The 26,153-nt window shown below is 45.3% G+C and overlaps 1 protein-coding gene across 1 annotated transcript in view; it reads left to right on the top strand.

The window, feature by feature from the left end:
• LOC147712343 (uncharacterized) overlaps positions 1-26,153 on the top strand; it is a 125,922-nt gene that overhangs the window by 10,441 nt on the left and 89,328 nt on the right. Inside the window, exon 2 of the mRNA XM_086923037.1 lies at positions 22,991-23,117. Within this exon, the coding sequence (XP_086779163.1) occupies positions 22,991-23,117 (127 nt within the window). The remainder of the gene's footprint in view (positions 1-22,990; positions 23,118-26,153) is intronic.

Here is a 26,153-nt window from a genome sequence, read left to right on the forward strand (position 1 = left end):
CATATACTAGGGACTTATAAGGGTACGCCAGAATCAAATCAGTGGTGTACTTAAAGTACATGCAATCATTTTAGAGAGGAAGCAGTTAGACTGCGGTCCTGGATAGCAGGGCCCCAGCCAGACTAAAGTCGAAAAACAGTAAAACAACAGCAAAAAGTGGGGGGGACTATAAGAAGTAGATCCTACTTTCCTACACAATCCACCCCGTCCCCCCCAAAATAAGGACATTAAACTAACCTTGGCCAGTTGAGACTTCATGTACTAAGTGGAAATATCTGGAGAGTCCATCAGCATTGGCATGGTTACTCCCAGGTCTATGTTCCACTGTATAGTCCATCCCCTGTAGGGAAATAGACCACCTCAATAGTTTGGGGTTTTCACCCTTCATCTGTTTTAGCCATAAGAGCGGCTTATGGTTTGTCTGAACAATGAAGTGAGTGCCAAACAAGTATGGCCTCAGCTTCTTCAGAGCCCAAACCAGAGCAAAGGCCTCCCTCTCAATAGCTGACCAACATTTCTCTCTGGGGGTCAGGTCAGCCATCTGCTAATGAAAGCTACTGGCTGATCCTGACCTTCATCATTCAATTGTGATAACACAGCCCCTACCCCCAACTCAAATGCATCTGTTTGGACAATGAGTTGCTTGGAGTAGTCAGGACTTTGCAGAATGAGAGCAGTGCACATGGCCTGCTCAGGTCATCAAATGCCTTTTGACAGCTAACTGTTCACTGAACTTTCTTTGGCATTCTCTTGGAAGTTAAGTCATACAAAGGGGTCATTTTGGATCCATAACCTTTGACAAACCTCCTATAGTACCCAGTGAGGCCCAAGAAAGCTCTGGCCTGAGTCTGGGTGTTTGGAGCAACCCAGTCCCTATGGTCTGGATTTTGCTCTGCAATGGTTGAACCTGACATCCACCTAACAGGTGGCCCAGGTATACAACTTGACTTCGCCCTATCTGGCACTTGATGGCCTTGATAGTGAGGCCTGCTTTCTGCAGGGCCTCCAAAACATTTCTCAGGTGGACCAGGTGATCCTCCCAGGTAGAGCTAAAGACAACAATATCATCTAGATATGCTGCACTATAGTCTTCCAGGCCTGTAAGGACTTTGTTCACCAACCTTGGAAAAATGGCAGGTACATTCTTCAAATCAAAGGGCATCACCAGAAATTGGTAGTGCCCACTAGGGGTAGAAAATTCTTGTTTCTAGCTTTGCATCATCCGCTAGTCTGATCTGCCAGTAGCCAGCTATCAGGTCAAATGTTCTCAGAAACTTGGCTGAGGCCAAAGTATCTTTAAGCTCATCTGCCCTTGGAATTGGATGAGCATCTGTCCTAGTGACTGCATTGAGACCTCTGTAGTCAACACAAAACCTCATTTCTCTCTTTCCATCTTTGGTGTGAGGGTTGGGGACTAAGACTACTGGGCTAGCCCAAGGGCCATCTGAGGGTTTAATAACTCCCAAATCCAACATCTTCTAGACTTCAGTCCTGATACAGTCCCTGACATGGGCAGGTTGCCTGTAAATCTTATTTTTAACAGGCATACTGTTCCCAGTGTCCACTTCATGAGTGCACCAGGTAGTCTGACTTGGAGTCAGTGAAAACATATTTCTGTACTGATTGAGAACTTTTCTGCAATCAGTTTGCTGATGGTCAGTTATGCTGCCTGCCAAGGCTACACCATCTACTGAACCATCATCAAGGTTCTGTGAGAGCAGGTCAGGGAGTGGATCCCTCTCTTCCTCCTGTCCCTCATCATTAGCCATGAGCAAATCCATGTCTACCCTTTCAGCATAAGGTTTGAGCCTGTTGACATGGAGCACCCCATGGGTGCTCCAGGGAGTTCCAAGGTCCACCAGGTAGGTAACCTCTCCCTTCTGCTCAATTATAGTTTGAGGGCCACTCCACTTGTCTTGGAGGGCTGCTGGGGCCACAGGTTTCAACACCTTTTGTAATTCCTGGCTAGCCTCAAGGTTTTTAGTTGCCTTCTTCATGTACTAAGCCATCCTGGAGCGGAGACCAAGTACATAGACCACAATATCCTGTTTAGGGGGTTTGAGAGGTAACTCCTATCCCTCCTTCACTAGACACAATGGGCCTCTAACTGGATGTCCAAACAGAAGTTCAAATGGGTTGTAACCGACCCCCTTCTGTGGAACCTCTCTGTAGGCAAATAGAAGGCAGGGGGCAAACGTATGTCCCATCTGTGCCTAAGCTTTTCTGAGATACCTTTGATCATGCCCTTGAGGGTTATGATGAATCTTTCAACTAACCCATTGCATTGTGGGTGATAAGGGGTGGTAAATTTATAATATACTCCACACTCCTTCCACATAGCAGTCAAGTAACTAGACATGAAGTTTGCATCTCTGTCTGATACCACCTCCTTAGGGAAACCCACCCTGGACAATATTCCCAGGAGGGCCCTTGCCACCACAGGTGCTGTGGTGGTCCTAAGGGGAATTGCTTCTGGGTACCAAGTGTCATGATCCACCACCACCAGGATAAATCTGTGCCCAGATACTGTCTGAGGATCCATTGGACCAACTTTATCAATCCCAACCCTCTCAAAGGGAACCCCCACCACAGGTAGTGGTATCAGGGGAGCATTTGCTGACAGGTGACACAGGAGCGACAAAACTCCTCTGTGTCTTCAGGCATGTGAGGCCAATGAAAGCGAGGGACAAGCCTGTCCCAAATCTTGTTTTGGCCTAGGTGACCTGCTAAAGGGATGTCATGTGCTAGTGTCAATAGGAAGCCCCTAAACCTCAGAGGTGTAACCAACCTCCTGGTGGCAGCAGGCTTGGGGTCTCTACTCTCTGAGTAAGGGAGTCCATCATCCCAGTAGATCCTATGGGATACACTAGCACTCCCAGCAGCCTCAGCAACAGCTTGTTGCCTGAGGGTTTCAAGAGAGGGGCAGCTCTGCTGCTCCTGACTCGGATCTGCCCTGGAAGACCCCGCTGTCCCCAATAACTCAACCTGATGATAAGGTTTAAGCTTATCTGGGACAGTTTCTTCTTAAGGCCTGGGATCATCCCTTTCAAGAGACTGATCTGTACTTGGAGTGAGGGGGGAAGACACTGCCTTACCCCTACTGCTCCTCCTCTTGGAAGGGGCTTGGTCCATTCTTCCAGGATCCAAGACCTGTTTAGTGTTAGACATTTTTGTCTGTGACCTAGTCATAGCAAACACATCTGCAGGGATTCCCAACATTTCTGCATGAGTCCTGAGTTCCACTTCAGACCAAGATGTAGTTTCTAAATCGGTATCCATCAAGCATTCAACTGGGAGGTCTGCACTTACCACAACCTTCTCAGGGCCAGTTACCCCTCCCCAGGTGAAATTAACAACTGCCAAGGAATGGTCTGTCCTGATATTGCTAGCATTGGTCACTTGGTACATCTCCTCAAGTATGATTTGCTCAGGAGCCGCAAGAATTGTTGTCACCATTGTGACACTTGCTCCTGTGTCCCTGAATGTCCAGAGGCCTCTTTTCCATTTATCAAAGGCTGCTGTCTGCATTTGCCCAAGTTACTGGGACTTACAAATAAGGAGGCCATATCCATGCCCCCATCACAGATCAGTACAGCCTGAGTAGGAACTCTGACTAGGCCAGAGTCCATCTCAGATCCCAGGGTTAACCCTACTACACCCTTATTCCGAGAACTACCACTTCGAGCTGAACTAGGGGGAACAGTTGCCTTAGGGGCAGTGGTAGTGGAAGTTGAGTCCTTGGACTTGTTAGTCACTTGTCCAATGGGTTTTCTGTTTACAGATTTCACACTGTGGTTTCTTCTTGCCTTTTCCCTTGTTTGATTGTGACTCCCCATCAGATGCAGATTTTTGGGGCCCTTGAGAGGACTTCAGTCTTTACCCTTTTCCCCACCCTTATCAGAGTTTTTAGAATCTTGCTTCTTGGAGTCACCACCTGGGTTCTGAACCTTCTGCCTCACCCTGGTTCTGACCCATTTGTCTGCCTTCTGGCCCAACTCTTGGGGAGAGGTTAGATCATAGTCCACCAGGTACTGATGCAACAGCTGATTTTGACAATTATTAAGGATCTGCTCCCTCATAATTAAATTGTACAATCCTTTAAAATCACACACTTTACTACCAAGCAACCAGCCTTCCAGAGCCTTAGTAGCACAATCTACAAAGTCAACCCAGTCTCGAGTCTGTGCCTTTTGGGTGTTTCTGAACGTAATCCTGTATTGTTCAGTGGTTAAGCCCAACCCATCAATCAGAGCACTCTTCAAGACTTTGTAATTATCTGCATCCTCTTCTCCAACAGTGAGGAGCTTGTCTCTACCTTTGTCTGCAAAGGAGAGCCACAAGATTGATGCCCACTGCTCCCGAGGGACCCTCTGTACTTTACAGGCCCTCTCAAGTGCAGTTATCCATTTGTGGATGTCATCCCCACTCTGATAGGGACGGACTATCTTGTTCAGGTTCCTATGGTCATGAGTATGTTTTCTACCTCTAGGGACGCTGTAGCTGCCACCATTGGACTCTAGCCCCAACCTTTGTGAAGCTCTCTGGAGCTCCAGGGATTCCCTATCTAAGGCCACTGCTCTCTCTTGATTCTACGCTGAGCTTTCTCAAACTCAAGCAGTTTGCACATTTTATCATAGTAAGTCTCTCTCTTGTGAGAAGTAGAAGTCCTATGAGAAACAGAGGTCCCACAGAAGTACCAGAATGATGAGACTCCTGAGAAGGAGATCTTGATCTTCTTGGTAAACTGTTAACCCTTCCAGGTGGAGTAAAGCGAGGGCCATTGAGGCCTTCTCCTCCATCTATGGGAAGAAACGGATTGTCCAGGTTAGAATCATCATGATCCTCCTGGTCAGCTTCCGAGTCTAGGTCTTGGAAGTGTTCACCTCTTAGCCTTTCCTCTTCTGCTGCCCCACCCAACCTACCTGCCTCATCAGACCCTGGGGTCTTTCTGAGGTCATCTAAAAGCAATACTTCTATGAGTCGTTGAGCTCTAGGGTTTTTCCCTGTCTTCAGTTTCTTAGATGCACACATGTTCCTCAGTTCCTGAAATGGGACATGGTCATACTTAGTTAGCATGGAGCCACTGGCTTCAGCTCTTGAAGACATACTAGTGTTATGTGGTGTAGGCACCTACCTAACCTAGAGGGACTATTAAACTCTCTTGAGTTGGAGAAAGGGTGTGCTAGACCCTTGACCTTCCCAACTCTAAGTTCAGTAGAACTTACTTTATTCTAGACTTGTTTTATATGTACCCAAGTACCTATAGTGGTTTTCATTAGTCACTCAATGAGATTATCCGGTAAAGCAATAGCAAGCTGGAATCCAACCGCTGCACACCAATACAAGAATTTGGCCTGGTATATGCTGTCCACTAGTTATAGTGGGCACCTTGCACCAGTCCAATCAACCCTTACTGATGAATAGGTTAAAGACAACCTTTATTGAAAGCTATCCTAGTGGTAGCTATGGAGAGCAGCCTTCAGGCTAAGTCTTGAAGGAGTGTAAAGCAGCTTGGTTTACCAGATTATAACCTCTTGAATGACCAAATGAAAGGAGAACCACACAAGGTATATATAAAATATATGTATTTTTTACTAAACTCTCTCTACTAACCTCTTTATGAGATTAGAGAGCAAGATACACAATATCAACACACTAGAACGTAAGTAAATAGCACAATATATAATGGGCCCCAGGGGGAGACCAAACCATATATTAAGAAAGTGGTATAAGAACCACAACTTGACTCGAAACAGTACCTAGAGCACATAGAATCGCTGGGACCCCGAGGAACAACCCATGGTACAGCGGACACAGGGGACCCAGGGGGGCACGTGCAGTGTGAGAACACAGCTGCGAGCTCCCTACAATCCTATGGGAAAGTCGCAGTTAGAATTTTAAAGATTAGGGACACTTCAAAGAGGACTTGGAGCAAACCCTTTTAGACTTAGAAGGTTCTAAGGCCAGCACCCATTTGAGCACTGGAGTACTCGTGTTACCTCACCCAGGGAAGCTCGGAGCTTAAGTGTCAAATGGTGTCGGGAATCGTCGCTGTCTTCAATGGCGAGTTGCTGCAAAGTGCTGCTGCCCTGGAAAGGAAAAGTGTCCGGGGTGATCCAAGCCTGGATCGGAGCTGTGAAGAACCTGAAAGTAGAGGGGATATAGTCTGGGTCACTTCAGGGTGACCAGGGGCACGGTAGACCAATTCCCACCAATGTCGGGTGTTTCAGGTGCGATTAGGTGAAGCTTGACTCCGCTGCCACGGGGATCAGGAGGCGTCAACGATGACCAGAGTCCGCAGGCGAGCTGTCCCACGAAGGATGTCGAGTGCTGGGGGTTGGTGTCCTGATCGGAGACCAACAAGCCTTGGCAACAGCAACCCACACGACGAGAGTCAAAAGGCTTAGTGACTCCCCAAGCGATAGAGAGTCAGGGCACGTCTGGAGCAACCAGGTAAGCCTGTTGGAAGTTACAGTACCGTTCTCTGGGACCCACATGTCGACGGACAAGGGATGGCAAAGGGACCTCAAGAAGAATCACTAAATACCAGCCCACGGGTCACTTGTGGAGTGTAGGCCAATAATCTTTGGTGGAATCACTGCTTGGGGTCTGGACTACAAGTATCCCAAAGCACAGCCTCAGGGGTCGCCAAGAAGCATACGCTGCTGCAAATGTGCATGGTGTCCATGGGTTCAGGTTGCACGGTCCCCACAAAGGTTTGGATCTCCGGTATGCTGAGCGCATGGATCGGCCTCAGGGAAGCTTGGAAACCCACCTCCTGTGTTGCAAAGTCTTCAGAGTCCTTCAGGAGCTGCGTAGTTGCAAACAGGACAGATGCGTCTTTGGTGCCTGCCTTGCAGGGGATTAACTTCTTTACTCCAAGGGAGATTCTTCAGTCATCCAACGAAGTGTAGATAGTTGAAGTTCTGGGATTATGTAGCAGAGTTTCGTCCAGGTAAATCTTTGTCCAGGTTCACGCCAGAGCAGGGGTTGAGTGCCCCTGCAACCGGTTTGAGCTGGACTATGCACAGGGACACCAAATGTGCCCCCAGGGCAGACATCAAAGCACTCTTGGAGTGCACCTACCCAGCCCCAATACACTAACTTCTGTCTGAGAGGTGGTCACAGCTCCCTGTGACAGGAAACCTATTGTCCAGCCTCCCCTGCTGGAGTTTCGTCCAGCAGCAGGAGTGCAGACGCTTGTCTGTGGCTGGCAGCATCCATTTTGTAATGTCAGGGTTCTGTGAAGCTGGTACCAGGTATACCCTTGTACTCATATTTCTCCCTCTAGGAGGGTGAAATCATACCTCCCCTGCCAGGACTGGCGGGGAGGTATGATTCCAAGGTTTATGACACCAAACAGGACATGTCTCCTTGCAGCTATTTCAAAGTTAGCATTACAGCGAGGTTATAATGCACTTAAGAGTATATTGTTTGGCTGCATCACAAACACCCCCGGAATAAAGGTCCCAAAAGCTGCAGAGGGGCTCTGCTCATGCATGGGCACCCTCTCACATAAAACCCAGCACCCTGCCTTCAGGATTGATAAGGCCTGCCATAAGGGTGACTGATAGGTTTATATGTGCAGTGATATTAGGTAGATATAGGGAACCTATATGTAGGTGAGGGGTGCGTACACCACCTTACACTGGCTGATGTAGCAGACCTGTTGTGTCAATTTGAATGGTCTCTCAGGGGTGGCATAATACATGCTGCAGCCCCTGAGAGGCCCTGGGTATATAGGATACCATATACTAGGGACTTATAAGGGTACCCCAGAATCTACAAAAAGAGGGGGTGAGTATAAGAAGCAGCTCCTTCTCTCCTACACTGGCAACAGACTTTCCTCTGTTGCAATATACTTAGCTGTGGCAGGTTTGGAGTATCACTCCCAAGTCTCAAATGGTAAGCCATGTCTCTCCAGCCATGCTTCCTGACAGTGCCTCCCTCCCAACCCCCACAACGACTGACGTCTTGACGTTGGAGGTCCTGGTTTGTCAGCATATTTTGCATACAATTCTTCCAACAGATGTGGGACATGAAGACTAGAAGCGGGTTTACATGCTCACTCCTCAAGGTCAATCCCCTTTCAATGTATTAGAAACTGCAACTTTGTTTTTGATAATTTTGCATCTAAAATAATTTGAGTGTACCTCGTATTAACTTTCAGCATTCACCTGGAGGGCATAGGATGTGAAGTGAATGGAGACTGCGGTTTCAGCAAAAATATATGAAAAACGTATTGAATGTTCATAGACTGAGATAATTTCAATTTTAGTATAATTGTATTTACCATCTGCTTACTCATAAATGGGCCCACAAACGTAGGTTGCCGTCTATGAGGTTCATTCAGATGGAAATATTTTGTGAGTAACCACAAATTCTCAGCAACCCCATATTGGGGTGCCAACTTCTTTTTCGGTCAGCATTAAATTGATATGTATCTTTAGCATTTTCCAATTCTTTGTGTGCTGATTTCTGAATCAGTTAAGTGTTCTTTCACAGACGAAACAGAAGTAGACAAGGACTGATCCAAAGGAAATATATGGGGATAATACCCATATAGCCAAAAGAAAGGTGACATTCAAATATATGAATTGTCAGTGTTATTGTATGTTAACTGTTCTAACCACAAGGTCTTAGTCCAGTCCTCCTCTTGTAGCAAAGCTTGATAATTACTGTTCAACCTTTCCGTCTTTCTATCCATCTGAGGATGGTAACTGGTGGACAAACAAGCATCAATCGTTAGCTCTTTACACAAAGCATACCAGAATTTTGTAAAAAAAAATTGAGACCCTAGTCCATATTTAGAACCTCCTGATCACCATGTAATATATTGTGTTGTGCAAAGATCCATGCTACCTCTTCATGAGTTCGCAACCCAAGGGATGATATGAAATGATATGATCAATCTTAGCCAAATGGCTGCCAGCCACTAGCATTAAAGTGCAAACCTGGCTTTTAGACAATCGCACAATAAAATCCAATGACACAGTATTCTAGTGTTTAGATGGAGCAGTCAAGGGTCACAAAAAACCCACTGGTTTACTATGTTAACTCTTAATCCGAGCATAACGTAAGCATGTCAATACATAACTCTTAATATCGGCAAATAGACCTGGCCACTAATAATATCTCCTTTCTGGTGTTAAAGTGTTAGCTATTTCACGATGTCTAGCCACCTTTGAATCATGAAGTCAATTGATTGCCTTTCGTGTTACATGAACAGAAGCTAAGTATATAGCATTTCCTTGATAATCCATCTTTCTTTTTAATGTATATCTTCTTGCTGTTTTAGCTTAGTTTATATACAATATCTTGTCTACATTACCCAATATTGATTAAAGCAATAGAATGATGTTACAAAGTTATTGGGCACATAATCTATGTCAAAGTCATTGTTAGAAAAGAACAGGGACAGTCTCAGTTGCCTAGGAGTAAGTGTTCTGGGTGACTTCATGAACTACGAATGTCTATGATCCAAATACACTTCAATAGTTTGTTTGGCCTTAAAAAACGAATTCCTTCATTTCTCAAAAGATCTGTTAATGTCCAGGAGTTTCTTATCAATCATTGTATAATTTAACTCTGCTGGCAACAGTGTTTTAGAAAATAAGTTACTGTGTGTACCTGAGCGGACATTTGAACTCACTCACATGGAACACCTCCGGTAGCATGACATGAAGCATCCATCTCATTCTACATTGGGGTATTACAAAATAGGAGCACTGGAAAATCACTCTTTCAAAAAATAAAAAGCCTGACCTGCCTCTGCCAGACATACAAAATATGTCCCCTCTAGTAGAAACTTGGTAATGGGTCTTTTAATTTGAGAAAACAGGTGAATTTACAGCCTATAAAAACTGGCCAGAGCACTTTCAATAGCTTTTGCTGAAGTTGGCGTGGGTGCTGGCACTTTCTTTTCATTCATCTTCGGCATAATTACATACCCCATAATTCTTTAGTAGTAGCTTGAAAAATATATTTGTCTAGCTAATCAATGAAATAAGGCAATTCGTTCCTTGCAAAACTGCTTTAACGGTTGACATTTGAGTTTCCAAGGAGCCTGAGTAGAACAAAAATAGCATTTAAATAGAGTATAATAGACAATACAGAGTAAGTCCAAAAATCCACTCAGTACCTCATCAACAAATTACTAGAATGCTGCAGGTGCATTGCACAGTCCAAAGGCATGCCCTGGTATGCAATGACTAATACATTGTGTAGCTTGTTGTATTCCATACATTTCCATTCCTAATGCTTCACTAAATGGTAAAGTCCTTCTGAGAGCCAAATCTGTGAATATCTTTGCATTTCTAATTTGACCCAAGAGAACAGAAATTATTGGTCAAGGAAGACATCTCTTCACTGTGACTCTGTAGAGGACTCTGTAGTCAATAGACCCCCTCAATTCATGCTATTTTAAAAGCACACAATATAGAGGAGATGAAGATGGGCACTCTGAAGGACTTAAGGGACCCACTGACCAAATTATTTTCCATGTATTGTCTAATATATTCAGTTTCTGAAACAGTGAGTGCATATACATGGCTACAGGGCATTTAAGCACCAGGTTACAAATCAATCTTACCATCAATAACCCCTGTGTGGAGGTAGCACGTCCATTGTCTTCTTATCAAGTACTTCACAAAATATACAAAATGTGCACAACCAGTGATCGGTGAAGTACTTAATCCTGCAAGCACGTTAGAAGGGCAACTCTCTCTTGAGTTACACGGCACCATACGAGATTGGCAAAAATCTTAAATCATTTGTATGGTCCCACCAGCACAGTCAATACAAGGATAATGTAAGCTCAACCTATGCATTCCCAGGCTTACTGAACTAAGGGGCATCTTCAATGTAAGATCAAGGAATGCATTATGAGGCTTAATCTGAACGAAGGGGCATTTGTCAAATCTAAACAATTAATTTCATGAATGTATCCATAAGAAACCAAAAGCTCTTGTGTGCATGAATCCTGACCAGAAGAGGATGGAATAGTGCTGTCTACTGCCTTAACCTCAGATTTGCAAGAATTGAGCAAACCTAATTCCATGGCGCTCCAGGATCTAAAAAGCCCCAATGATACCTTCTCCTGACCTTCTAGAAAAATCACCTTCCTGGGAACTATTAAATGAGCCACAGCTGACTGCATAGCATTCATTACCCCTCTGGGAACTGATTGAATATTTACTAACCACAAGGCAGCTCCTCTCGTTGCAGAGGAATTCAGTTTTCTGCTTGCTGCAGCCTCTCAGTGGACAACATTACCAACACTTGACTTTTAAAGGTCCTATGTGTACTTCTACCTCATTTATAAACAAGCATTTGCAATGCAATAGGTCTCGCATTAGGGAATGTTTGAGTTATTGGCATTGCAAATGAAAAAGTACTAGTACTGCACATTAAATGACACACATATGACTTACCTGCAAATAAGCAGTAACACTGCAAATTAAATAAGACATGCATGTAAAGAAGTACTAACACTGCACATTAAGGAAGTGCAGTGTTAAGTTGGACAATGGATGCATCCAGATTGGGAGGAATAGTACATCTTGTTTGAGTGGTGCATATTTCCAATGAAGGTTGATAAGTTTGTTGATTGCAGTCGCACAGCTGGGTGCGCTTGGTGATCTGTTGGAGGGAGCGTCTGCTTTGCCTGGTGTCATTGGAGCGCAATTTGATTGGTATACTTGACAATGTTAGTTTTATTGGTCCAGTAGACAATAAAACCGCTGCATGACCACACTGTGTGATCCTGGGCACACTTTACAAATCCTACCTCCCATCCAGCGGCTGAATTGCAAACTGTAAGACCTGATAGCTGGGCACAACTCCGGCATCACTGCAGGCACACCCTGTGTGATCTTGGGCATTTATCACATCTCAAAGTACTTTTAAATGCTTGAGCTGGGTAGGTCATGCATTTGACCTACCCAGGTGTTTGCTGCTACGTGCTTGATAAGAAATCATGCAACACACAATTGCAACTTTTGTGCCCCTTCCAAATAAACACTTGAAATCAGAGTGGTAATTAGTTTCTAGGATGAGTAGGATGCCCTCCAGCCTCCACTTGAAAACAGGGGTATATAGTTGGGGGGGGGAGGGGGGGGGTGTTATGCAATACTTTAACACGGGTAAAAGTGTCCAAAGTCTCACCATCTCTCCTCTAAAGAGCGGCTCGCAGTGGCCGGCCGGCCCAGGCCAGCTGATTAGGGGAGCTGTTGGTGCCGAGCCCGGTGGGGCAGGTCCCAGCTGTGCCCGCCGGGCTGCAGGCAGCTGTTATTAGGCAGCTGGAGGAATGCTAGGAAAGTATGTTTACAATAGATGTAGAGTGCAAAGCAAGTAAGTTTATGTTCACATTTTCAAGCGTAAATTTACAAATATATAATAATTTTACAAATATCAACAGCAGCTTGGCAATAAACGTGGTTAAGCAGCACAGCACGTGAACACAGAAAAAAACTTGCCTGTAATAAAAATATTCTTAAATTAAAGAAGGCTTATTAGAGATATGCGCTGTCAAGTTCTCAAAAGCAGGCTGCAATGTGCAATGTCAGGCACTGAGTAATCTACATGCGGACCAGTGTAAAAAAGACCCCAAACTTTGTCTCACATCGGACAGCCCTGTGCGGGTGCTTTTAGGGCAAGTGACTCTCAGTTGGGTTAAAATGTTTACATTTATGAAATGATTTCTTAGAATCCTATTTCTGAGTCAGGCCATGCAGAGGAAATTTACTTGTCTGCAAGGAACGTAATTGTATGTTATTTCACCCGTTATCAATCGTGCTCAAAATTCCCATACTTTCTGCATTTATAAAAAGGGAAAATGTTGTAAGGTTATCAAAAGAATTGAAACTTAATAGGAAAGGACAGCAGCGATATTGTCAATTAGGATTGAAGATGTTGAAGTCATGTCTGAACAAGGTTTACAATTCCGGGCGGAAGTCAGGCAGGCCGGGGGCGGGACGTGAAGACACACCGGAAGCCCGGGCGGGCTCCCGTGAGGTGAGAGCCTCGCACGCACAGAAGGATGACACCGCCGCCGCCTGCAAGGAGCCCTCGCATGGAGAACAGTACTAATGAGTGGGGACCTTTGCTGAGCTGCGAGGGCGGGGGGCATGTGTGTGTGCGTGGGGCGGCGGGGGGCTCTGTATGTGTGTGAGCATGCGTGCGTGTGTGTATGTGTCTTGGAGTCTGTGTGTATGCGTGTGTGTATGCGTGTGTGATGACTGCGGGGGGGGGGGGAGTGTGTGTGAGCGAGCGAGTGTCTGTCTGTGTGTTTGCGCATGCATGTGTGTATGTGTGGGGATGTGGACGGAGCCGACGTGCGCGTGCACGAGGTCAAATCCACAGGCTAAAGCGCGTGTCACCCTCTTGTCCTAATCCCCCCGAAGTCAATCACTATAGTTGTCGAACTTGGAAAGCATCCTACGGATGCTAGTCCAGCTCGACCTAAAAACGACCAGATCTTCCAAAGTGCACACATAAACTATGTACATGTTTTATATTTCTTTTTCCTCTTCAGTTATGGGCCCTCCTATACAATCTAACCGCATAGGCCCAGAAATGCAACAACTACATTTACACCACTAACTCTAAGTGTTCATCACACTTACTAGGAAGATTAACCCCTTGTGCCAAGACATTATTAAATTCACGTTGCAGCCCTTCATGGAGTAAGGATGCCTTTATTGCCACTTGACAACCAGTTTCAACTACCAAGCGATTACATATGGTAATATAACTTAATAGCTCTTAATGTTCCTGTTTCAACGTTAACAATATCTAAATAAAGAACGTGTGTTTTCCCGTCAAACAGTTCTGCATTTGATCGCAGCATGTGGGAAAATAATGAAGCAAATAATTATTGCTGTCTACTAAGGACATGCTCCAATTTGCCGCATTCCTATGCATATACACCCATAGTTTGTTCATTAGGAAAAGTCATAGGTTTTAAAAAACAAATGTAACTGATTCTGTCTAAGGACTAATGCAAACAGCTTTGGATCTACAGGAAATCGTACAGGTGGTGCTAATGGTATTATTGGACTCATCATTGAACAGGAATCCATAAAGAAACCTGGCATCTCTTAAAGGTGGTAACCCCCACGATTCAGTGTTCTTGTAATCCGAGGGCAAAGGTATTTGAGGAGCATCTTTCTTTTCCGGTTGTAACATACCACCAATCTCTTGTTTCACTACTATAATTGTGAATGCAGGGTCTTAGTATTGGACTGAGACAGAGTGGTGTTAGAATCAATCATTCACGTTGGATGATAACGTGGTTGGCAATCTGTTAGAAAGCACTAACCTTGTACTTGAGTTCCACTCTTCCATCTCTCGTCACCTACACCTACAACATTATTAGCAAACTTCTTTTTAGTGTAATAAAAAGTGAAGCTTAACCATAACTACTGTGTCACTATCGCTGACTTAAATTTGATATGCACATGCATTCCCATTTTATTAATGAATACATTTTTACATTTCGGTTTTTGTTTTAAATGGCAAGGAACAGCTGTAAACAACTAATGTTAGGGTTCCTTAACTTCAAAAACAGAAGTTAGAGAATCGAATTTTCATGCCACCTGACGGTCTGGGATTGAATTGATCAAGAGGCATGTCAAAACTTGATCACAATTACGTGTGCGCATATTGCACACATGGAGAAATGCAGTACTTGTGAAAAACCAAACTAAAATCATTTACAGCAAATAGGGAAGGACCAGGCATAAGTTCCAGTGTGTTAGGAAGCGCTGCTAATATGAACATATGAAGCAGAGTGAAGTTGTCTTTCCTCGAGTCCTGGAGCTAGCACAAAGTAAGCTGCTATGCTAAGGCTCGTATTTGGAGGATTTTAACTGAGATGCCCACTGGCAGGCACACTTGGACAAAGGCGAGTGCTGAGTAAGGCCACCAATGAGCAGAATGGTTAGTGAGGATGCCCTTAGATTTTATTTTTTTATCCAAAAATTCTGTCTACCTCGCAAGAAATAATTGGTTTTTTTTCACACTGCTTTGAGTGGAGGCAATTTAATACGATCGGCAAATAAATACAGTTTCTGGCTTGACACAAAATATAAACCACTTTCATCTTTATGTTGTATAATCTGTGATGAAAGTAGACTTAGTGTACATACTAAATTAATGGACAATAATTGAAATATGTGCCATCCCACTTCAATTCAATCACTGTTGTAAAACGGCAGCACATTATGCGATTCACTAAAGCTCTTCTCAAGACTGTTTCAACTATGCCTCACACAGTCTGTCTTTTGCTTCCTTTTTGGAACTAAATAGTACAGCACAATACAAATGTGCCTGTAGAACAAGAAAGGTAAAACACTGTATAACTAATAGGATTTTCATAATAAAATATTACTGCATGTCATATTCCTTCCGCAGTAAAGGAACCAGTTAATGTGGACATCGGGTGACACGGGAGGCCTTGAAAGCCTACTTTGAATGATGTCTGGCAGTTGGGAGGGACGACAAGTGGGGGGTTGGCCTTCCCAACCGTTTACAGCTCTGGGCCAATAGATTTTTTGAAGCCATAGTTTAAATGACTGAGTGGCCTTGCCCTTTAATAGCAAGCATTAAAAATCCAAGGGCTCGCCTTTCATTAAGTTAAAGCCATTTGCTTTACTATACAATACCATTAGCAAAGCAAATAGCTTTAACTTAATCAAAGGCGAGACCTATTGCATTTTCAATGCTTGTTGTATTTGCTTTGTTGTTTTCCCTGCAGGCAAGCCTTCTGTGAGTTAAGCAAACATGTCTCTGCCTCAAAATGAAACGAAAGAAAAGACAACAAGGAAAGGCATGCCATCCTCACAATCTTGATATAAAGTGCAGTGTACAATGGAGCAAAACCTCTGCATTCTAATATCAGTAGAAAAATAGGTGTGTAATTGCAGTTCATCATTCAGTCTGTTATGTGTAGACGCTAAATTAATTTAATGCAAAACATTGATGCTTTATCAGGGGTCGTAATAAAGGCTTAAGAAAAAAAATGAAAACTCCAACTGAATTGTATTTCAGTTTATTCTCTTAACATTTTAAGCTTCAACCCGTATGTAAATCGTTTCTGTAATGTTAGTCCAACATCAAAGAAGGGATAGCATACTCAACAATAAAAAATATGTGTTTTGTGTATTTGTCCAAATAAGAATCGAAATTTGCCTAGCATTTGTAACGGTAAGTTTCAATTCTATTAAGGACACGGAGGCGAGGATTATGCTTTTCTTTATGCTTTTCTTTCTTCGCATTTATTATAATATTGAAAACACAGCAGCCTTAGAAAAGCTCATAATGTAGAAAAATGCTTAAATTACAACAATGAAGCATTTTAATCACATAACTCAAGAAAAACAATGTCTCTGGGACTACAACTCCCATCATGATAACATAACAGTCTGAACGGAGTCCTTCCTCTATGTCCACAGTCCATAGATAGGGAGTCCCTTCTCCATGTTCCTCCTCTTTCTTCGCGCAAATTACGCCATCAGTTCATTGGTCTGGCTTGGAACCGTCATTTCCTAACAGAAGAAATAGAACTGCGTCAGCGTCGTAACGGAAAATACAGGAGTTTACAACCGAAATAAACAATCACAGGATCATATTCAACCATGAGGAAAACCTTTAAAACCTGGTTACTTACTGCCATACGGGCGGGTTGTCGCTCGACGATATACCGGGTGGGATAATCTTTGCCTCCGTGTCCTTAATAGAATTGAAACTTACCGTTACAAATGCTAGGCAAATTGCGATTCTATGGCAGGACCGGAGGCTCAGATTATGCTAGTTCAAAGCTTACTCACCACCAAACTTGCAATATCCACCACCGGCTTAAAGTAAAACCTCTTAAAGGTGGAATCGGAGGACCAGTCGGCAGCCCGCATCAAATCCTCTAAACGAGCTCCCGCAGAGAAAGCCTTAGAGGCCATGGCCCCCCTGGCAGAGTGAGCTCCGAAACGTTTGGTATCAATACCTGCCTCTTGCATGACCCAACACACCCACCTGGCTATGGTGGGGGAAGAGACCGCATGGTGTAGTTTTCGCAAGGCAATTAACAATTGTCTCTCGCCCGGAGGGCGAATGTCCCAAGTCATATCTTCATAAGCTTTCAGACACTGAACAACACATAGCTTCGGGACATCCACGAAAGCCGGATACGAAATTGTTCTAGAAGCCGACTTTGTGCGGCGACCAATCGTGAAGGTGACACCATCTGGCGAAAACACGCGTGCCGAGACATCCAGAGCACGCACATCCGACACTCTCCGGCAGGACACCAAGCATAGAAGCATAGCCAGTTTCGCCGAGAGTTCCTTGACCGATAGGTACCTGTTAGGTTGCCAGGATAGAAAAAGGTTCAAAACCAAATTGACGTCCCAAAGGACTGAGTACCGGGGCTCCGGCTGCAACGCCAACCGGACGCCCCGCAAAAGTCGGCACACAAAGGGGTGTACTCCGATCGGAGAACCGTCAACTGGATGGTGTGCCGCAGAAATAGCCGAACGCACAGCATTAATCGTGTGGTAGGCAAAGCCCCCCACGGCCAATTCCGCCAAATAATTCAACACGGGAACGAGTCCCGCGACCAAGGGATCCAAACTCCGTCGAAGACACCAACGCACCCACTTAGACCAAGCGGATTTGTAGCGCTTCGACGTACTGACAGCCCAGGCCTTGGATAACAGACCTTCAGCTGATCTCGAAAGGCCCGGGAGCGACCAACGTCTCCTGAAAGCCTCCATGCCATGAGGTGGAGAGAGCCCTGAACGATGAGAGGATGCTGATCCCGATCCGGGCTGAGGAGCAGGTGAGGAAACCGGGAGAGTAGGATTGGAGAATCCCAGGAAAGTTCCAGAAGAACTGGAAACCAGACTTGGTACCTCCAGAGCGGCGTCACCAACACCAGCTCCACTTCCTGCCGGCGAACCTGCGCCGCCGTTCGCATCACCATCGAAAAAGGTGGAAACGCAAAGGGCTTCTCCTTGCCCCAGTCCTAGAGAAACGCGTCCGTGGCCTCTGCCAGCGGATCCGGTCTCCAACTGAAGAACCTCGGAAGTTGATGGTCCAAGCGGGACGCAAACAGGTCCAGTGAGAAAGGACCCCACAGCCCGTTGAGCCAGCGAAAGACCTGGACATCCAACATCCACAGACTGGAGTCCCGGAGATACCTGGAGTGCCAGTCTGCAACCTGGTTGGCCTGACCCGGCAGGTACTCCGCCGTCACCGATACATGATGGTCTAGACAGTAATCCCAGAACTGCTTTGCCAAATTCGCCAGTGCACGGGACCTCGCGCCCCCTAGGTGGTTCACATACCGCACTGCCGACACATTGTCCATTTTCAATAGGACACACGACTTCACCGAGTCCCTGACCCAGCAGCGTACTGCAAGGAACCCGCCAGAAGTTCTAGACAGTTGATATGCAACTTCTGTTCTTCCAAGGACCAAGTGCCGCCTGTTGAAAAATCTCCACAGCGCGCTCCCCAACCGACTCTGCTGGCATCGGATTCGATGACGAGGTCCGGGGAAGACCCGAAAATTGCCCGACCATTCCAGGCCTCCATGTGGGTTAGCCACCACAACATCTCTTCCTTGACCTCTTCCGATAGGGGAACCATTTGGTCGTATGACACGCCTCTGCGTAAGTGATAAGCCTTGAGGCGCTGGAGGGCCCTGTAGTGCAGAGGGCCCGGAAAGATGGCCTGAATCGAGGACGATAGCAGACCCACCACTCTGGCAACTTGACGTAACGACGTGGGAGACTTTGTAATTGTCTGTCGCAAGACGTGCTTGATCTTGGACAACTTCCGAGACGGAAGACTCAGGGAGGCGTCGACGGAGTCTATGACAAATCCCAAAAATTCTACTTTCTGAGAGGGTACAAGAACCGACTTGTCTCCATTGATGACAAAACCGAGCTCCTGAAGGAGGTCGACAGTCCGGCCCAGTTGAGAAAGCAAGCTGTGTGGACATTGCGCCATCAGCAAAATGTCGTCCAGATAGACGATCAGGCGAATCCCCTGCGCTCGCGAGAATTCCACCACGGGATGTAACACTTTGGTGAAACACCACGGAGCCGAGGATAGACCGAACGGAAGAGCCGTGAATTCGAACACCTGTTCCCGCCAGAGAAACTGGAGGAAGCGAAGGTGAGGAGGATAGATTGGAACCACAAGATAAGCATCCTTGAGATCCAACCGTACCAACCAGTCCCGTGGAAGGAGGATATCTCGAAGGAGATGCATTCATTCCATTTTGAAATGATGATAGACCATCCACCCATTGAATTCTTTGAGGTTGATCACCGGACGACGGCCTCCGCCGGGTTTGTCCACTAAGAAAAGATTGCTGATGAAGCCCGACGGATGCCGAGTTGATTGGCGAACGGCCCTTTTGCGGAGAAGTTCCGCGACCTCTTCGTCTATCAGCTGGGCATCGGACACTGAAAAGGTTATAGGGCGCGGGGCGCACACCTGGAAAGGCTGATCGTAGAATTTGATATGAAAACCGCGGATAGTGTGCAGCACCCAAGCATCCGCTGTAAGATCTACCCACGCCCTCCGAAAGGCCGCTAGTCGGCCGCCAATCTGAACCTGCTCCGCGGGGATAACACTCACCGTGTGTGCTGGAAGCGTTGGAGTTCCTCCTGAAACCTCGACCTCCGAAACGCTGCCCTCTTGTAGGGTACAAGGAGTTGAAGTTGGCCGAGGTGTTGTACTGCCCTCGCCCGGAGCCTTGCCCTCTGTTGCCGGCATTCTGCCCGCCACGGCCGGTAGCGCGGCCCCTACCGCGACCGGCCCCTTGGGAGAAACGCTGTTGGAACACGCGTTTGATACTGGTCTGAGCTCTATCAAGGGATGTGAAGGTAGACACGAACTTCCCTAGCTCCTTAATGAACGGTTCTCCGAAGAGACCGCCTTGGGCAACCGCTCCTGCCTCCGAAGAGGCTAAGTCTCCCAACTTAGGGTCTAGCTTAATCAGGAAAGACCTCCGCCGTTCGGTGGAAAGGGCGCAGTTGGCATTGCCTAAGAAAACAATCACCCTCTGCACCCAATTTGACAAGACGTCGGGGTCAATGGCGGATCCAGTAACTTTAGCCTCCTCCGCCATGTCTAGGATCTTAGTAATGGGTCCCACTGCGTCGAGCATCTTGTCCTGACACGACCGCCAGGATCGGTCAATGCCCTTACGCGGGTCCTTCATAAACTTTGCTAGAAACGTTGCCATCTTGGCATCTAAATCCGGTGTCATGGGGCAACTTTCCCCTCCAAGGTGGGCCTAGGGCATTCCCCACGGAGGCATCCCCTGGCCTCCTGCTCCAGAGGCTTACGCAACCGACTAGCCACGAACTTTGCCACCTTGTCACCCGGGGCCCAGGCTGCGGATCGCGGATGCATGATCTCATCCGGGTCCAGCATACCTGAGCTGTCCCGCGGTAACTCAGTGGCTGAGCTCGAAGGTCGCCAGGAACGCACCGATTCCTCGTCCCCGTCCGAATCCGGGGAATCCCCCGGAGACGAAGGGGCAGTTCCAGTAGCCACCACCGAGGAAGGGGCCGCAGGCTGGTCAGGTGGGAACTCGGTCGCCTTAGCCAAAAATGCGTCACGCAGACGCTCAAAGGCACCCTTGTCCACCCCCTGAGCACCCTCCGACAACCCCCCCTTGCAGGGTTTCTTAGGAGCAGGGGGGCCCTCACCTGATGGACCGAGGAGGGCAAAAGGGTTTCCTGACTGCGCCTGAGCTAACTTGGGGCATTCCTCCACTATGCGCGCAGAGAGACGCTCCTCCATAGGGGTTACCACCTCTGTCACGCAGCGGTAGATGGAGCTGTCTACTGCTTGGTAGAACTCCTCATCCTGCAGATAGGATTGAGAATCACCCCCATAATACTCGTCCTCCATGCTGCACAAAGCTAGCGCAAAGGGGTTCACACACTACCCAACAGCTTGGGTGTCACAGAAATTAGGGCAGACCGGAGGACTGCAACAGTTTTAGGGTGCCAGGGACTGGCAAAAATTTGGGTGCACTCACACCCTCAGCGCGCAGACCCACCCCAGGGGGACCAGGTCAGCTGCCTCACAGCGCGCTGCCACACCAAACACAACACGAGTGCAGACTTGCCAAATCGGCGTCAACGCGGTAGAACACCGCAATACAGACCCCCACCGGGGCGTTCACATATGGGGCAAAAGAGTACAGACCCGAGATACGGGCGTTCAATGAGGCAGACTTGAGGGCTCGGCTCCGTGGCGGTTGGTCTGCTCAGCGCGGCTCCTCTGTGAGGAGAAACTCGCGCCGGAGACCAACGAGACGCGGCCGCGCCCCCTAGCGGATGACTGCGCACCGCAACAACATTCACAGGGAAACAGTCGCGAAGGAAGCGAGACGGCGCTTCCGCGACCTGAATGGGACTCTGCAATGAAAAAACACATCAGAGACCCATAGCCCCAAGAAATATAAACATTACAATGCATAAATACGTCAGAAATCCCCTAACAGCATCAAACTGAGAGAGGGAGAAAAAAACACTTAACTGGCTGCGGAAGCAGCGAAGAAAGAGGAGGAACATGGAGAAGGGACTCCCTATCTATGGACTGTGGACATAGAGGAAGGACTCCGTTCAGACTGTTATGTTATCATGATGGGAGCTGTAGTCCCAGAGACATTGTTTTTCTTGAGTTATGTGATTAAAATGCTTCATTGTTGTAATTTAAGCATTTTTCTACAATATGAGCTTTTCTAAGGCTGCTGTGTTTTCAATATTATAATAAATGCGAAGAAAGAAAAGCATAACGAAAAGCATAATCTGAGCCTCCGGTCCTGCCATAGAATTGTCACACCCATATTTTCATCTTCGTTCCTCCAACAGCTCCTGGTGGTCGGCTATTGTTTTATAAAATGATGCATGAGGAATACGCTTATGTTACTCCCCCCAAAGCAACACAAGTAAACATAATCTGTAAACTCAAATACATGGTCAAGTGTCAGTGCTTCTGAGACAGTACTAATGTTAGTGCAAACTTCTGACAACAGCGTTAAATATCCATTTTTATAGTATGTCAGTGGGATTTGTTTTGTTCATTTTTATTGAGTAATAGTGTATTCCTATCAAATTTGTATAGCTCATTTCAGGTTGAAGGCAAAGGTTTCCATCCATTGAACACTGTCTAAGATTATCCATTACTTGTATGGCTGCAATAACATTTTATATGCAGAAGTTCTTCTTTTGGAATATTATGTTCACCATGTCTTAAATGATAATGATTATGACAGTGTCCAATAATGTTTCTGAATAATTTTGGTTCTATACGTTTGTTCACCACAAATTATTCATTATACCAAAACAGGTATTTTTTCTTTCCTGCTATTCACTGTGAGTTTAATACCATAGAGGTTTTGATTCTGATATTGCAGATATTCTTTAATAAAGAATCAGGACGATACCAAACCTAAATTCTTTTAATATCTGAAGTTCATAGTACTGTATCCAGGAGGAATTTAGCAGCCTCGTTAACCAAACCTCCTCCTTCTCATACCAACAAATGAGTAGGTTGGCATAACAATGGGATGTTTCCCATATGTTGTTTCTTTGTTGGGTGTCAAACACTTCCCAAGTAAAAATGTACTGTTCAAAGTGTAGCAAACCTTACAGAAAATCATGATAGAGTGGCCCATGTAGCTGGCTGAATGCTTTAAAAATAATATTGAATGGCTTCAATAATTACTTTATAAAGGTGCATGAATATATACTTTATTAAAGTTATGAGCGTGTTTTGAGTAGTTATTGATGGTTTTGCAAATGTTTCAAATGTCAGTCCAGTCTTTTATTTTTTAACACATTTACCTAAAAGTTGTATGTATAATCTTGCTTGTTTCTGTATGTTAGGAATCACATTTGTATTGTTTTTCTAAACTACTTAATGAGATGCTGAATGTGTGGTTAAAACAAATCTGTTTTTCCAGGAACAAGTTAAGTTTCGAGATGTTGCTGCCTGTTTTTCTGAAGAGGAGTGGAAGGTTTTACAGGAATGGCAGAAGGATTTTTACAAGAACGTGATGAAGGAAATTCACCAAGTCGTAATAGCAATGGGTAAATATGTACACAGGGACGACAGCAAAAAAATGATGGGTGGATTCATGAATGAATCTCAGGCACTGGTAAAATGCTCTGGACCGCAATCCAGTTCATTGCTTTTTTTGCCCAGTATGCCACCATGGACAGGAATCTGTCACCTGTAAATCTGCTTTAGTCTTGCTCCAATACAAACAGTCCACCTGAATCACCAGGTAAGGTCCTCTCTGCACGTGAACGTAAGCAATCCTAGGCCTGGTTCAGCCTATTTGGGCCTCATCACAAGGTAGCAGATTGGGTCCTATGGGACAGCAAGAACAGAACACACCTCTGGGCATACTGGTCACACTTAGAGCAACAACAAAACCGTGATGGGCAGATTGCTTGAATTAATCTAAGCTGCTGGTATTTATACTGGGCCACAATGCAGAACATTGTTTTTTTGCCCACCATGCCACCTCAGACAGGAACCAGCCATATGCAATAAGGCAAGTCTCAGTTGAGAGTGGCACAGTGCTGAAAAACGGTGGGTTGCAATGCTGGCCAGAGGATTGCCAGTGGGTTATAGTATTTAATAGTATTCCTTGCATCACCTTATGTCTGTTTGATGTAATGCTAAGTGGCCTAGGGTATGCCTAGATGTAGATCCATTGCTCGCTTTGCCATAGATTCCAAGCTGTCAAGGCCTAAAAAAGCGGAAACTAATCTGGGGTTGCTTGTGTTTGCTTCTGTAGGGGGCATTGCCTAGCAGTTTGGGATAGACTGTACTCTTGAAGAGCAGGGTCAGTACTGATTTGTATATGGCAGGTCTTGATCTAGAGTGGCATAGTTGGTGACAAATGATGAGTTGGAATGCTACTCAGAGCAACTGTCAATGGTTGAGACGGACAGTGAGCATTCCTCCTAACTCACTTAGTGTGTTAATTGAATACGCACAGAGTATTATTATTATTATTATTATGTTTCTTATATAGCGCCTGAATCGACCCCCAAAGGGGTATCTCCGTGCTTGCCTTGGGAACCCGTCCTGGCTTTTCCCTGTGAGATAGCCCCTAAAGGGCATCCCCAAGGTGAAAGCCAGGCATCCCGCCGCGGGGGGGCCGTTGTGGAGATTAAGCAAGCTTAATGCCCAGAGTTGCAGAGTGGGAACCCATGATTAGGTCAGGCACCGAAGCGAGAATTATCGAGTCCATGGACATTTGAGCTCCAGACCCTGCCGCGTCGGGAATTGAACCCTGGTCCCGGGTCTGACCTCTGCTTCAGGGTCTGCCTGCTCTAACCAGTGAGCCACACTTCTCCACTGTACATAAGTTTATCTAAAAAAAAGTTACAATTTGTGGAATACTGCAACCTTATTGAAGTTAAAAAACTTCTCAAATCATTTTGTATAATAATTTTAGGACGCTCTCTTTAGATAAATCATAACTCAAGCATGAGAGGCTTGTCACTTAACATGTAGTGCACTGCATTTAAAATGTCATCTTCATATAGGCTGCATCAGCCCCTCCTCACAAATGAATTCAAACACCCACTTACTACAAGTGATAAGCTTGCATTTTACTTCTACCCATGTTCCTCCCACCATATGAAAAATTGATATTAGTTTATTTTGAGCTTAGACTACGAAACAAAACTGATTATGGCGCAAATTGCATAAATACATATCCTTGTTAAAATAGGCAAAAATGGGTATACTCAAGGTATATCTAATGGAAGTGGGCCAAGTTGTGTAAATGACAGTAAACACAAGGAACTTATTATTTACAGAAATTAGCACCCGTGCAGAGTGGTATTTTCTTTAAATAATAGCCTAAAACAGCCCCACTCAGTTGGTTAAATATTGGTTCTTCCACCGTCTACCAAATTTTGCCTGGCATGGACCTCCTTTCAGGTTTTTTGTTAGTATCTGTAATTTGCTGGTTATACTGTTTTACAATTACTTCCTTTTTCTCATTTTCTCGAGGACTCAAATTCTGTTCGCATGAACATTTTCAACCTCCCAAATTATTTTATTTTATCAATACATTACGTATATTCTGTCCACATTATTTGCTGTTAACTAGGGTTTCCTCCTCAAAATCTGAGTTTGATTTTGAAAGTAAGGACCAATATTTTAACCTGCCGTGAAGTAGGTATTTCCTTTTTTTGTATCAGTAGAAAGTGAAGGTAGGGAAGAGTGACTACTCACGTCGGCGTATAGCTAAAAAATCATGATGTGAATAAAGCATGGGTATGTTAATGCAAGTTGAAGACCAAAAAGACTGTCTTGTTTTTCAGAGGAACAGGTTTGTTTTGTACACATTGCATGCTCTTCTGAAGAAACGTTGCAGCTGAGCCAGGCTTAACATGGGGCCTAAATATCTTGCAGCACAGTTTGTCCCATACACCACCTCTAGGCCTCTTAGATCATCAGCAGCAAACCTGCTAAAACTCCCCACCTTCAGATACAAATTGAAAGGTGGAAAAACATTAGCCTTCCTTTGGAGCAGAGCATGGAACTCCCTGCCACCATACTTAAGGCTTTTTAAGTCAGAAATACTTTTCAGAAAGGCCCTGAAGACGTGGATATTCACTGCCCCAGACGATTTATGTATTTCTCTCATTTAGTCTCCTCAAGGCTCACTCTCACCCCAATCCATACAGCGCCAGGATACTCCTCGCGGAGTGACAGTCGCGCTTTATAAGTACGAAATCACAATCCTAAATCACAATCACATTAAGCAGCAACTGTTTATTTTTAAAAGAACGTTAATTTAATGGCAGATTGTACCAAAGTTGCCAAAGTTAAGAACAAATCTGAATTCTATATCTAACAGAGTTACTTCAAAGTTAGAAGACTTTCTGTAGGAGGCCATGATAAAAAAACTGAAATGTGTTAGACTTGCGAAGATCCAAGGCAGGAGGATCTTGGCACTTAAGCTTCAGAGGGAAGCAATATCAGTGGTGGGTGGGAATTCTTTGGGTTAATGTGGTTTGAATATCAGAAGCGATTTAACATAGAACATTTTACAGAAGAGAGATCAGGGACTTGTTGAAGTTTGGTTGGAAACTTTC

This window comes from Lissotriton vulgaris, chromosome 5 (assembly GCF_964263255.1).
Source record: "Lissotriton vulgaris chromosome 5, aLisVul1.2, whole genome shotgun sequence".
Lineage (NCBI taxonomy): Eukaryota > Metazoa > Chordata > Amphibia > Caudata > Salamandridae > Lissotriton > Lissotriton vulgaris.